This window comes from Balaenoptera borealis, assembly GCF_965194805.1.
Source record: "Balaenoptera borealis genome assembly, chromosome: 17".
Lineage (NCBI taxonomy): Eukaryota > Metazoa > Chordata > Mammalia > Artiodactyla > Balaenopteridae > Balaenoptera > Balaenoptera borealis.
The window spans coordinates 79542910-79558692 of NC_138876.1; the positions used below are offsets into that span (position 1 = coordinate 79542910).

The window sequence follows — 15783 nt, forward strand, 5'->3', positions numbered from 1 at the left end:
ATTAGAAAACTATTACTTTGAAAAGAAGCATTTCTGGGAAGGCCATCTTTTCCTATTTTGTTTAATGTGAAATAAGGAAACTGATCGCACATCTACCCTAATATACATCTTATAAGGCGCCATCCTCATTATCTCTTTATCCCACAACCCAGACGCTGACATATTTTGTCATGTTGTTGATGCTACCGTTCTCACTTAGGAAGACAAACAGTAAAGCATGAGATCGGGCTGAACTATCATATTTCTTCCCATGGCATAGCCTGCCTTGTGAGCCTCATGGGTCACCACAAGGAGCTGAATTGCACACAGCAGGTTGGTCATCAGAAGTCTTTCCACGTCATTTTAAAAAACTACCCTGCCAACTCCTGGACAGGACCTGGTCTCGCAGGTCTGGTTTCCTAGTTCGTTTCCGTTACTCCTCCCTTGGTTCCGCTTTCCCATGTAGATGCAGAAGCTCCTTGGTCCATCAGACTAAAAGCTAAGGACGAGGGATGCCCAGAGCCTGACCTCCCACTCCACTATCCCTGACACCCAGTGATGGGACATCTTTGTTCACCCTCAAGGCTGCTCCCTTTTCAGAAGAGTATGAATAAGGATGCCACAACCAGCCTAGCTCCACCCCTCTGAGCAAAGATGACAATCATTATGTCTTTCTTGGCAAGAGCTGCCATGCCCCTCTTTTCATTCTCTAACCTCACGGTCTGGTTACTCTGAACCCAACGCTTTCCTAGTGCCCACCTCCGCTGAGAAGGTCTGGTCCCTTTCTCACCACCCCTTGTCCCCTCCATCCCAAGTGACCAGATGGCATAAGGTCTGAGTAGAATATAAAACTGTGAGCAGAGGGCAGTCCACAGCTGTGAACAACAAAACCATAAAACAATGGAGTTTTAATAAAGATTTTACTAAAATCTTTCATTTTGTTTGTCATACTTTGGCTTACGGCGCTGTCTGTAAGGAGGCTCCTGGGTGTGTACGTGTGCGCCTATCACTGGCACTGTTTCCAAGCTATCGTACTGGGTGAGACAACTAGCGAGAAAGCCAGTTACGGTGTCTGGATCAAGTATATTTTCCATGAATGTCCAGCTCAGATGAGCCTTCCCTGACCATTTCAGCTGAAAGCGGTCCTCCCTCCTCTGTAGCAGAATGGATGCTATTCTGCTTCTCAAACTTAAAAATGCCTACGAATCCCCTGGGGATTTTGTTCAAATGCAAGTTGTGATTCAGTAGATCAGGGGTGAGCCTGAGATTCTGCATTTCTGAGATGCTTCCAAGAGATGCTAAGGCTGCTGGCTGCTGACCTTACCTTGAGCAAGGCAACAGCTCACCCAGTGCCTCATCACAGACAGATCCCAGGGGTACGAAAGCGACTTGCCTCCTTTCCTAGATGGTAAACCTTTTTTTTTTTTTTTTTTTTACCATTTATTTGTATTTATTTTTTATTGAAGTATAGTTGATTTGCAACGTTGTGTTAGTTTCAGGTTTAGAGCACAGAAATTCAGTTATACATACATATATATCTATTTTTTTCAGATTCTCTTCCCTTATAAGTTATTACAGAATATTGAGTAGAGTTCCTAATGCTATACAGTAGGTCCTTGTTGGTTATCTATTTTATATATAGTGATGTGTATATGTTAATCCCAAACTCCTAATTTATCCCTCTCCCCCTTCCCCCTCTGGTAACTATAAGTTTGTTTTCTTTGTCTGCAGGTCTATTTCTGTTTCGCATATAAGTTCATTTGTAACATTTTTTTTTAGATTCCACATAAACTTTTTGAGAGTATATTCTTTTTAACATGTTTTCCTTACTATGATTTTAAGCAGATGTTTGTGGAAAACATGACGAAAAGGTTATCACTGGTCACTTATTTCTGTCATTTTATTCTCAGCAACTGATTACAGTGACCACATAGTGATTCGGCCAATGGGCTGCTGATGAATTTGCAGGTGTCAACAGCGGATGAGTGAGAACCTGCCTTCAATCCCAGCTCTCTGCCCTCCCCTCAGTGGGATTAGAACTCAACCTCCAGTTTTAGGCCCTACTCTTGATACCCGACCAGACAGAAGTTATATAACGAGAACATAAATGAAACAAATCTCCCTTCGGTTTTACACTTTGAAGTCCGGGTGTCATGGTTTGTTTGCATGATGACCTTGATCTCAGAGTCTAACCTCCCTTTACTATTATCAAGTTTGTTTCTGGTCCCTGCTTAGATTCCTGGGTTCTTAATATGTTCCGCTTTGTGATGATGTGCCATGGCCTTGACCCTCTTGCCAGCTGACTTGCCCTCTTCTGACCTGTGTGATAATCCAGGACTCAGGTCAAAGTCCCTCAGACTGCAGACCCCACTGGTGCCCTCAGTCTCAACTTGATCCCATAAACGTGACCATCATCACAGCTGGAGCTTTTGCCTTCTCTGTCCCCAGAACAAACTCATCTAATGGAAACTTAGCCTGGCTGGTGAAGCCTTGCTTTAAACTTTGCTGTGATGCGTTATAGAATGGGGGTCAGTACAATTTTCCCGCTCCTACGACAAAGGATTAAAAATTCATCCTCTGATTATGGAATAAAATTCTCCATCTTCGTTCATTTCTCTCATGGCTATTTTTTTTCTTCCTCCAACTAATCAATTCATGCTCAGTCCACAATACCCACCTCTTCTACTAGCAGATCAGAGAATGGGATGAAATGATAGTTTCCAGGGTATTTGGACATAGTTCCTTGATCAGAACTTCAGGTTTCCTCCCCCTTACTCATTTGATGCCAACCTTAATTAATTAATTAATTTATTTATTGACATATAGTTGATTTACAATGTTGTGTTAGTTTCTGCTGGACAGCAAAGTGATTCAGTTCTACATATAAATATAGACATACATTCTTTTTCATATTCTTTTCCATTATGGCTTATTACAGGATATTGAATATAGTTCCCTGTGCTACACAGTAGGATCTTGTTGTTTATCTACTTTATATATAATAATTTGTATCTGCTAACCCCAAACTCCTAATTTATCCCTCCCCAACCTTTCCCCTCAGGTAACCATAAGTTTGTTTTCTATGTCTGTGAGTCTGTTTCTGTTTTGTAAATAAGTTCATTTGTATCATATTTTAGATTCCACATATGATACAGATAGATACTAGTATATTCTTAAGTAATTGTAATGATTGTTTACTTTTCAGAAGCAGGAACACAACGAATACTTATGCTTTCATTACCTGTTCCCATCTAGAACTCAGTTTTTCAAACCCGACCATCACCAACCGATTCAGGAAAAATCCCATAGGATATCTGTGACTGCCACTCTTAATAGTAGTACATCCCCTAGAGATAGGAAACCCTATGGGACATCCTTCCTAATTTATAACAACAGACCCAAGTACTAAAAATCACTTTGGAGAGTTTTCTAGAATTGACCTACATTTTAAAAAATGATTGTTATTAAATTTACTTTGGTAAAACAGCAAATTAATTAATCAGCTGAAAACTCTATCAAGACGAAAGAAGGCTTTCCAAATCCTTTCCCCTCTTTCCTGAAGGATCATTTCTTCATTGTTACTGTCACACTGATGCAGTGATTATGCCATGAACTAATGAAGGAAGTGATGAGGGATTGTCTTCTAACTGTTACTGCTACAATGGCTACCTATGTGTTGAGTATTGACTCTCTGCTCCTGAGAAAAGACCTGGAAAGTAGAGAATTGAGCCCAAAACTGGTATCTTTATTCATAATTGTTATCTAGGTTGCAGAAAGAGGAATCAGACTGCTATTTACATGGATGAAATCTCCTAGGCTGGGGGTTCAGAAAGGTGACTTTTTCCTTCTTAAATAATGTCCTTCTTTGTTGTACAGTAGAAAGTAACACAGCATTGTGGAGCAACTATACTCCAATAAAAATTAATTTAAAAAAAAATTTTTAATTAAGAGGGTAGGTCTCATGTTAAGTGCTGTTACCACCACAAAATTTTTTTTAAAGAATGAATTAAAAAAACATCATATCATACACTTTAAAAAAATGTACTTGATGGGAAGTCAAATCAAAGTCAGCTCAAGTCTTTTTAGACTCATATCCACTGTAGATCCTCCTTTTTTTCTATATATGCCTGATTTTGACTGACTCATCCTTACCCACCCCACACACTGCCCACTGCTGTTTGTGTAGAAGGATTCCCCTGACAGGAAAACAGTGCAAGTACATAAAGTAAGCAAAAGAAGTAGAAGTGATTCAAACAGCCTACTTATGAATCATAAAAGGGGGAAAACAGTTTGACATACTTCAGACAATTTTTAAATAAATGTTTAAAAAAAATTTTTTTTAATGTAAAAATCTGAAATGTTGTCGTGAGGTTGAAAATTGTGCAGTGTCACAACAGATCTCTAACATCCTAAAGATCCAAGCAATCCCCAACTGGGGAAGGTTAAGGGGTTGATCTCTTCTTCTGGCAGAATGTAACACAGCCCTGTTCCTCAACAAGTGCAGGCCTGGATACAGTATCTTTGCATAGCATTTAATTCAATTTCTAGCATATTAAATCAGTGACAGTGTAACCCAGGACAAGCTTTTAATTTAAAAGCAAATCTAGCTCTGACAGCAGCCTTCTCCTTGACCTAATGGATAGTTCTTTTTAAGCCTGTGAAGCATTGTTCCTATTTGTTAATCCTAGCACTCCAGCGGGGCATACCTCACCCCATGAAATGCAGAAGGCAATTCTGGCTTCCCAAGTCTATATGGTACATCTCTTAAAATCAGTGATATGGAACACTTTGAACATCAGCTTCAAATACTTAGATATGGGTTTCAATGAAAATGGTTTAATTTGATGGTAACTAAAATTTGGAAATGATACAAAATAAGTTGCATTATACAAATAAGCTTAAGATTCTCTCTCCACATATAATACCGATTCCTGGGTTTCGGACACTAATATTGTCAACTCTGCAAACCCCCTGTAGATCCCCTTTGACTGACTTACACAGTGCTGTAGTCATGGCCTTAGAAGAACAGACTTTCCGGGGACTGGACAAGCAAAAAAGAATTCATAATAAGAGCAGGATCAGAAAATTTTAAGCCTGGAAAGAACCCAGGACACTATTTTTGACTAATCACATCATACAGGTAGAAAACTAAGACCCAGAAGGAGGAAACCAAAAGAAGACCTAAACCTGGGGGGCCATCGGCAGGTGCTGTCACATGTAAACCCAGGACAGTAGGTGACTGCCGGGGGTCTGAGCTCCCAAGTGGCCAAATCATCTGATCCCCCTTTAGTCCAGTTCCCCAAAAGGCAGCTGCCCCTCTAAATAAGATCCATCGTTGATACACTAACTGTGACCCTCTGCCTTCATCTCAGGGTTAGAAAAGATCTACCGTTGTCCTTCAGACCACCTCTTGCCTCTAGAGGATTTCTGGACTGATCCATTTCCATTTTAACCCATCTTTATTATCCCTCACCATCAGTAATTGTATGAGTTCTGTACATACACTAGACATGGAAGTAATGTTCTACGGTGATAACAATTATGGTGATGATGGTCATGGTCGTCATAATAGCAGAAGCTACAGCTTTTCTTTGAGTAGACAAGTAGGAACACCAAAAATCCCCAAAATCATTCTGTATACAGGTGTATTCTCAGAAGGTCAACAGTAGGTAAGAATTAAGTGAAAAATATCTATCCCAAAGCTTCCCCAGTCTGACTTTTCTATCAGCAAGAACAGGTAAGTGAAGGTGAGCGTCTAGCTGCATCTTTCTCAGAAGGTAACTAGTATTTTGTGAAATTCAGCCCCACTTTCCTAGCACTAGTAACCTACAAAAGAGCTGCGTGATTTGTTGTATCCTTTCTAGATAACATGGCACCTTTTCTGATTCACTGTACCATTAGCAACTCAAGAAGCAACAAGGCAGCAAGTGCAGCTACACTCATGCAAAGAAGAAATAATAACCCCTGGGCTTCATTCACAGATCAGCAAATATTCACTGAACATGTATGCCTACACATGGAAGATCCACAACTACTAGAGTAACCTCCTGAGGATTTTGCCCATGGTCCTTCTTCCCGACCGGCCATGCCAACAGTTCCCAAGGACACCATCATACAGCTGGAAGGAAGTCACATGGTGTGGTAGTCAGAATTACGCATGCCATTCAAGAGAATACTTCCTGTTGAGAATTACTGAATGTTTTTCCCATGAAATCCATCAACATCTTCCAACTATTTTCCAAGATTATACCTGAAAAGCATGACTAGCACCACTAGCACCATTATCTATTTGATAATACGTAAGAGTAATAAATCTGATTCTAATACCTAGTCTTGCTTCCATAAGCTTAGAACGTGTGTTATTCAAATTCTAAAACAAGTCAAGGAAACGTGCTAATCAGATTGGCCCGGGATTCCATATAAAGGGGAATCATTCTAGGATTTATCTGTTACTCAGTGACTGGTGCTATTTAAATTCATTGGTAGACTATTCCATTCAAACTGTAAAAATATAGAACATATTTAACAGACGTCATGTACTTGGATATTCAAACATTAAGGAACTTTTTTGTAAGTGACTGAGCAAAGACCTTCACAGTTACTGACCCAAGCATTGTGGACGCTATTCAAAAACGATAGCATTCATTTGCATAGATACTACTTTCAACTGCTCTGAGAGTAGCCTGCAATTTCAAGGGGTATAATAAGTGTAACATTTTTTTTTTAACCCTTGTAAGTGTATAGTTCAAGTGAATGGAAAAATTACAACTTTTGCATTTATTACAAAGATACTAAAATAGTTATATTTACCACACAGATTTATTCATAAATTATTCCAACTCATAAAGAAACCCAAGTAAATGGACAGAGGACTGTCTGATTGTATGTGGATTTATATCTGTGAGCTAACTCAGAGATTTAAATACCAAGCTCAGCACTCAAGGCTGTGGTGTGGATTTGTGATGCTCCAGGGAAGATACTGGGTCCATAACCAATGAATAGATTTCAAAGTGACACAGCTGCAGTAATTCAAGCAAACTCCTACTTCTTTCATGCAAAAAAAAGCAAAGGTTAGTCCATTATGTTTGGAGCAGCACGTAATGATAGAAACTGTCATAAAATCTCAGAGCTGTAAGATGATCTAGTCCAACCCTCTGTATAATAAAGTATCTTCTACCGTAGTTCTGCCTACAGTTTTCCAAACTATGCTTAGACACTCCAGTGATGAGGAACTCGTTACTTCTAAGGAATCTTAGCTGATCTTGGGATCCCTTATGACTACTTAAAAATGTTTTCCTTACATTAATTCAAAATCTCTTCCTGTAGATCCTATCCATTTTGTCCCAGAGGGTTGACGCAGAAGTTTCTTCCACATTAGAATCCTTCAGTACCAGAGAGCTCTCAAGTTTTCAGGTTTCTCTTCTACCAAATCATCCTCAGTTACGTCAACAATTTCCCATGTTCCTTTTTCTCCCTCCCACCTCAGTATTGAATTCTAGCCTAGAATCTGTGCAGAACTACGTGACCTAAAGAGAAAAACATTTAAAATTCTGTCTCAATTTCCACATAGGCAAAATGTGTCACCTCAAAGATGCGTATGAGGCTCACATAAGAAAGAAAACGTGGAAACCCTCTGAAAACTGAAGTGTTACACAAATACAAGGAACCATTTTCTAAGGATTTCAATAAGGTGAAGCGCACCACATCCTAAGGAAAATCTCTTCAAAAAGTAACGCAAAATAAACTTTCACCAAGAATTTACTTTGGTATAAATACAATGAATTTCAACCAATCTGTTTACAACTCTCCCAAGATGTTGGGCCTATTTATATGCTCCAATTACATCCACACTCAATTCGTTTAAAATCAATGGACTTTTATGAATGAAAGGGACATGATTGAGTTAGAGAGGGATTGAGGACATTTCCTCTGAACCTTTCAACGTTTTGCCACTCCTTTGAATAAAACAAGGTTTTCACACTTTTGTCAACAATCCTCATCCTTATAATCCTTCAATGGTTTCTCAATGCCTCCAGAATAAAATCTAAATTCCTTTCATTGTCCAGCCCAACTAATTCTCCATCTTCACCTCTAGCTACTGTCTCTCAATCACTCTCTCTGTTTGAAGCACACATTTAACCTGCCTTATTCTTTCTTGCTTCTCTTCCCTTTTGCACAGTCATATCCAAGCCCTTACTGCCAACCTCCACTTTATTCTAGTAGCAGACCTGCCCACCATCACAACCTCTGCTCACACATCTCCTGCTCCAGAGTTTTACCTGAACCACTAAGGTGGCTTGAGTTTCCTGTTTCTATCAGAGTGCTTATTTCCCAGGACTGAAATTGTGTGTCTACGGTTCCATCTTCCTCATCAGACAGTAGATTCCTTGAAAGAAGATGTGTACTTTATTCATCTTGGGACGATTAGTAACTAGCATAGTGCCTTGCATAGAGCAGGTACTCAATACAGATGAATAGATAAATTAATAAGCAGTAGAGGGAACACAGATATACGGGAAATGACCATTCAATAAACTCAGGAAAGGGCACCAATCTTGCTTGACCTATGTCAGAATTCAGAACTAACTCAGAATCAATAAGGTACTTGTTCAACACTCGAAGCTGTACCCAGTATGCTATTTTCCTACCCATTCCTTATCTCTAGAATTTTTTATCATTTGCAAAGCACTTTCTGCTTATTCACATACATTATGCCATTTAGTCATTAATGCCACTACAACAACCTCAGCGTGTCCAAGTGGTGTAGGAAGAGGAACACTGGTCAGATGATCTGAGCTCCAGCCTCTGTTCTGCCATTGAACCACTGGTGTGTATTAGAGAAACATCCTAACTTGTCTAAACTCAGCTCTCTCTTGAACTTTGCCAACCTTAGTGAAGGTAAGTTGTCATTTTTATACATTGTTGCCCTTATTATCCAAAATGGCATTTGGAGGTAGCTAATTGAGCCAGAAAAAATACACTTTAGGGTAAGACAGGCCTGGTTTTGACTCTGAGCTACATCACATAATAGTTGGGTAATCTTGTGCCAGTTACTTAATCTCTCTGAGTTTAAGCAATCTTGAGTAATCTTTGAGTAACCTCTCTGCCAGCTTTCTCATATACAGAGGTACTAATGCTTAGACGAGAGAGGAGTATAAAGATATCTGTAGATGTTTAAAGTGCCACGTAAAATTCTTGTTATTATAATTCTTGTTTGGGCAGGTTTAAGAATGGCATAGAACAATGTTTCTCAAAGTGCTTTGTGTGCCACATGATTACAAGAGGATTTAATAGCTGTGCCTTTAAAAACTTATTGACAACTGCACAACAGCTTAGTAAGTAAAGGCTCTGAAAAGTCCTGCTGTGGACAGATCTGCTTAATTCTGCTTAACCGGTCATTTTCCCAAGTACCTGAACATGGGACACGTGTTAATACCTCGTGGGGGATCAAGCATGAGAAACACAAGAAAGCTGTTCTTCCACCAGGTGACTCTCACGATAAGATATTCAGAAACAAAACCAAAAATGGTAAAAATACTCCCCGTTCTACCATCCACGAAGTTATCATTTACCATGTGCCTATTTGCTAGAAGACAACTAAATATGTACATACCTACGTGTGTACATGTGTAGGAGAAATTCAGGTCACATTTGAAGAGTAAGTCATAAACTCTGAAGGAAGAAGACGTCTAGATATAATTGATCATGGGTATTATGAAGACTAAAAGCTGTTCTGATTGCGCGTTTCTGATTCCCACTGGCTGAACTGCACTCTTAGTAACTTCTGGAATCATATGATGTGAACAAGAAAAAAAAAGTACTTCCTCATGCATTCACAGACACAGTTCCTTTAAAGTCATAATTGCTCTTTTCACATGGTAGCAAAAATTCACTTCATTATTTCAAACGGCTCTTTCCCAGTATCAACTCCTGCGACTTTAAAAGCTGCCATTAATTTTTCCATTAGTAAACGTTAATTAAAATGAATATGTACCACTGCTTTCAGCCGCTGCATTTGTAATAAATGTATGAATACATGCAAATCTTGTCCAAAATGTTTCAAACAGCTATTTCTGAGCAAGCAAACACTTTGATGGTATTTCAAAGGATTTTATCTACAGAGAGCTTTTAGAATCTGACCCTTACCTAAAATAACTTGAATTCCATGGAAATACAATGAACAGTTACCAACCTAGCTAAAATCTATTTTATTGATCTTAGAAAGCAGCATGTTAAAACATGAGTAATGAACTCTGAGCTTTGAACCATTGATACCTTGGTGTTTCTGCAACATTTGTGTACAATGCATTGAAAAGAAAAGCTTGAAAAAGCAGAGGGATGCTCCTAATTAAGGAATCATAGTGGTCAAAGATAATGGTCTAATATAATAATCTGAGATGAACTGCATTTCACCAGCTTATTATCAAAGATGCACCCATCCCCCCAAGTTCCATTCCAATCTTCTACACTCAGAGAAACTGAAAGAATTCGGAATGCATCTGAGTGTTAAATTCCATGAACTCTCTGACCCCATTTCAATTTCCTACATTAGGTTAAAGGTGTTGGGTTTTGTTTTTTTTTTTTTTTTGCTTTGTTTTTAACATTATAAGGAGAAAATGAGGCTGAGTCTTAGATCATGCTTCCACCAAGTTACCCCAACATCCTCCAAATATCTTAGCCAGAATCCAAGAACAGTAAGATTAGATAATTCAGATATACATTATTAAATACATTATTCTGAATATGTAAATAAATATATAAAAACATATGTATATATCTAAAAAAAATAATATCTCCTCCCAAATGACCATGTGTTAGCAGAATAAACTTTGAAGCCTTTAAGGAAAATATTGTAGAAATGCTTGACAAAAAGGACCCGCGTGTGACCATAGTTTCTCCAAGGGTTGGGCTGGTGAATGCATTTGTCTGACAGCCTGTGGTTTTCCTTCTGCACTGAACCTTACCCATCCCTGCCCCCCACCCCTCCATAGCTTTGCTGTGTGGCCAAATGACCCAGTGGCTATGGTCTCGCTGAGATGTATTTAGGCCCTTTTCTTTTACTAATTATTTCCCACTTTCTGCATTTTATGTCCTGAGATATTAAACATCATGTTTCAATTGGGAAAATGTTTGGTCTAGAAGGTCTAGTAAACTAGAATTTGATATTCAATTTTTCATAAAGTATAAATCGGTAAGAAACATAGATAGTTCTTCAGTTAATAGAACTGATAAGTGTTTGCATTATTTACATAAATCTAGACATTTTAAAGGTAAAAGTGAGTGATTTCCAAATCCTGCATGAAGTTTGCAGAAGTTAACAAATGGAATGTTAAGCTTCATTTACCACATTATCAGATTAAAACTGCTAATCATACGAATCTCAACCCGTAAATAATTTCAGTAATTAAATCAAGCCTTTGAGTTCTTCATCACACTCGAAAAGCACCAAGCTGCAAGTCTTTGCAATAGTCAACCATGGAAAATATAGCTATCACATTAAACTGACGTTTCAAAAAGTCCTTCAAGTCCAAAGCATGGAAGTTTCCAACATCAGTTTGTCTGACTGCATATCATATAGCACTTTTACCAGAAAGTATCTGCTTGGAAAAAAAGTTTCTCAGTTTGAAAAGTCACTGTCTGTGGCAATGCTTACCCTGCTTTACAAAGCAATGGTCCCGGAAAAGACTGAAAAATAATCACACTTGCTCTTCTCAATGAAAACACTACACTTCACCGTAAAGAAAAGGACGTTTTTAGCTCCGTTCCACAAATTCTCCGAGTTGTAGCAGAGTTAATGACTCATAATTATTTTGGTTTTTTAATCACAAAAATAACTACAAATAAAATTGAAAAGGACAATGGCATAGCAGAGTGTAGTCCCATATCAGTGCACTTGTGAGGAAGTTTCCTCATTTCACTTACACTTACTAAGTTATTTTAAACACCCCCCCCAAAAAAAAAAGAAAAACCCAAAAAGCAAAACTCTGGGATGTTAGCATTTAAATGCTTCAACACAAGGAATTCTTGTAGCTGTAAAGTATCACTTCAAAAAGCTATCAAAAACATATAAAACCCGGAGAAACGCATTCCTGAGCATATCACTTCATTATATACCTAAATCCAGGCTGTGACAGTTCCAGTGATGACTTCCTCTGCCCAAAGGAACCATATTCCAGTTTGTACTCTAGTTTGTAAGTGGAAGTGGTATCTGTGTAAAGACTTGGTAGATCAGGTGACAAGCACCAAAGCAAGTCAATGAAGATGCCAAGTGTGGTCAAAGTTTACAAGACGCACCACCCTTTTCCAAGGGTTCTTAGTTATCCCAGAAATCAGCTGAGGGGATACTGCAGGATAATCAGAAAGGGCACCACTAGAGTAAGTCTGGGTCCCATAAAGTGTACTTACCGGTATTTGGAGATGGATATAAAAATAGATATAGATACATATAGTCCCCCCAAAAGACAAGTGTGTCCCTACTAAGCTCTTTACTTGAAGCACAGTACTTCTCCAGCGATGAGAATTAAAATGTGGGTACTTCTGAACAGCAATAACTCCATCTAACTAGAATTAGCAATTTTTCTCAGGGAACAAAAGAAGCCATCCAAACTGCAACACACACCTCAAATTCAACATAATTAAAAAGGATTCTTAGAAGACGTGATAGGAATCCTCTCCTACTCACAGAAGCACGACCACTAAAAATGGGGGGGGGGCGGGAAGGGGGGTGTAGCACATAAAGAGAGAAGCTGGTTGAACGGAGTGGGAAGACAGAAGGGCTGAGTGCTCAAAGCCACTCTGCTGCCTTTCCCTTGCTCCTCACACCCTAGGTTGTGATCACAAATTTAAAACCAAACCAAAACAAAACAAAAAGCCCGGAAGGAGGGTGACTAGGGTTACTACCACAGCAACCCGCAACGATTTTCTTGTGCAAAAGCAAAGCAGTGGGGATGCACGAGCAGCAGCCAATCTCCCGCTTCCCCCGGCCCCGATACGGTACCTCCAGATCTGCCCGAGCTGCAAGACGTGGACGAGTGACTGCAGGAGCCAGAGGCAGAAGGAGCAGGACGCAGACCTGCGCTGGCCGCTGGCCCGCGTGGCCCCGCTGCTGTTGCCGCCGCTGTTGGCGGCGGCGATGCTGCTCTTGCTGGCGTTGGACGCTTGTCTCTGCGGCGTGGAAGGGCGAGCCTCGCCTTCCGCGGCTGCAGACCCACTGCCGACCGCCGTCTTACAGTCGGCTCCGGGCGGCGGGCAGCTGGCGGCGGCGGCCGCGGCGGCCGCGGCGCTGTCCTCGGTGCTGAAGTCGTGCGCAAACCAGCGGAAGCTGAACACTTGCACCGAGAGCGAGCCGAGCACCACGAAGAAGAGCGTGAGCCCGAACCACCAGCGCTGGCCGCGCAAGTAGTAGTCCACGGCGAGCCAGATGTCCGTGCCCACGTCCGCGAAGTACACGGCCACGGCGACCAGGATCCAGAGGCCGTCCCACAGCGAGTAGCGCCGCGGCTCCGTGCCCAGGCGCAGGCACAGCGCCGCCGAGCCCGCCCCGCCGCCGCCGCCGCCGCCGCCGCCGCCGCCGCCGCCGCCGCCGCCCGGGCCGCTCGAGCCCCCGGAGCCGCCGCTGCCGGCGCAGCAGCAGTAGCAGCGGCAGCAGCAGCGGCAGCACGAGCAGCCGCCGCCACCGCCGCCGTCCGGGCAGCAGCCGCCGCCCGCCGCCTCCTCGTCCTCGGCTCCCGACCCCGACGGCACGCCCGGAGCCAGTCCCTGCACCGAGCCCGAGTGGTCCGAGTTCTGCAGCGGGGTGAACGCCACGTCGCTGCTCTTCTTCATTTTCAGCCTCCCGTCTGACTTAGCGGCCATGATGCCTCCCAAGCGGAGAAGAGCCCTCCTTTATGTGACACCTTTCCCCGCTGTCTCCTCCTCCCGCCGCCGCCGCCTCGCCTCGCCCCGGCTTCCCTCCCCGGCGGCGCGGCTCCCCTCCTCCTGCTTCTGCTCCTGCGCCGGCTCGCCCGCCGCCCGCCGCCCGCCGGGCTGGGCGCTGGGCCGGGCTAGCGGCGCGCCCGGAGCCGGCAGGAGCGCCGCCTGGCTGCCTGCGCGGAGCCGAGCTGCTCGCGGCGCCCGGCGCGCGCCCCTGCCCGCCGCCCGCGCTCCTCGCCGTCCCGGCCCCGCGGCTGCCGCCCGAGCCGCCGCCGCCGCCAGCAGCAGCAGCAGGAGCAGCGGCCGCCGCCGCGCTCCTCGGACCTGCACATTCCTCTCCTCCCCGCGCGCGCCCTCCCTCCGCCCGCGTCCTCTCCTCCACCAGCTGACTCCGAGGGAGAGGATGACCTCATCCCTTCTCTTCCAGCTGCCGCCGCTCCCACCCCGGCTCGGGAGGGGCGAGGGAGGAGGAGGGCCCCGGAGGAGGGGCCGGGACCGGGATGCGCGGCCGAGGCGGCTGGGGCGGACGGTCCAGGGCCCCGGCTCACGGGGTTTCGGGGACCGCTGGGGGGATGTGACCGACCCCGGGGGAGGGGCGCGCGGGCGCAGAGAGGAGGGGTCCCCGCGTCCGGCCAGCGCGGAGGTCGAAGGAGACTGGGGGACCGCGGGTGTGGCAGCGGCGGGGGTTGGGTGTGCAGCTGCGGCCGGCGAGGGTCGGGAGGCCGGGTTTAACTCGGACGCCGGGGCCCCGAAGGCCGGCAGCGGCAGTGGGTGTGCCCGGCCTGGGAGAGCTGTGGACGGAGAGGGCGGCAGGGCCCGCGAGGGCGCGGAGCGCGCAGCCGGACGGCGGAGGACGGGCGGGCCCGCAGGGAGCCCCGAGCCCGCGCCCTCGGGGGAAGAAGCGCGCGGCCCGAAGGCTCCGGCTTCTCGCGTAGGCCGGGCGCCCGGGCTCGGGGAGGTGAGGAGGCGGCTCGGCCGCTCTCCGCTGCCCAGGCCCGCGCCGCGGGGCCGGTCCCCCGACGCGCGCCCCGGGGCCGGGAACCGGCCGGACTCGGAGGAGCGGCGGCGGTGCGGGCTGCGTCCTCCCGCAGGCGGAAAGCGCAGCACCCCCGGCGGCGGCTCTGGGCGCCGCGGGCGGCGGGGCGGGGCCGGCAGCGGCGGGCGTCGGTGCCTTGGCCCGCGGGCCGGGAGTGGCGGAGCCGGGAGCTGACGCCGCCTCCCCGGCTCCAGACGAGAACTACCCGCTCTTAAAGCTGTAGGAGTCGCAGATCTGTGGAGTCCCGCAAGTGCAGAAAGGACTCGAATAAATTAAACCTGTGATCGGAGTGGTTCCCCGATTCAGATATAAAGAGAATATGAAACATTTTGCGGATTGAAAAGATTCTTGAAAACCCCATAGGTATTGGATCCTTTTTTTTTTTTTTTTTTTTGGATAAGAAAACTTTGATTTGTCTCACTTAACTTTCGCAAATGTAAGAAACAAGGAGTGTAATTCTTAAATTGTACTGTGACTCACATGTTTTAAGCCCAGAGGGAAGTGAGGCAACACGTGTTGCACCGCCACGAGGAGCACCAGTGTGGTCTTCTATATCTGGAGGCAAACCCTGACACCCTCCCGCTTACTTGTAGACAGCAGGCTCAGTTCGAACTAGTATGTGTGTCATTCTTAATTAGAAGCATTATGAAGTGGAAGTGCACACATTTCTCTGCATGTAGAAATAGCCGCCCCGGACGTCTTGTGCTACAGCTCACCCACTGTTTCAGCACCAACCTAATCAAAGTGGAATTTGCCCACCCCTGTCCTTTATTCTTACAGACCGGTGCCCTGGGCCCAGGCAGGCAGGAGGGTGTTGGGCCACAGAGCCCATAACCATTACCTGGTATGTACAGATC

At 44.5% G+C, this 15783-nt stretch overlaps 1 protein-coding gene across 1 annotated transcript in view; it reads right to left on the reverse strand.

The window, feature by feature from the left end:
* The window catches only part of XKR4 (XK related 4), a 365104-nt gene extending 351036 nt beyond the window's left edge, over positions 1-14068 (reverse strand). Inside the window, exon 1 of the mRNA XM_082364744.1 lies at positions 12977-14068. Within this exon, the coding sequence (XP_082220870.1) occupies positions 12977-13833 (857 nt within the window). The 5' untranslated portion in view covers positions 13834-14068. The remainder of the gene's footprint in view (positions 1-12976) is intronic.
* Positions 14069-15783: the final 1715 nt, after the last annotated feature.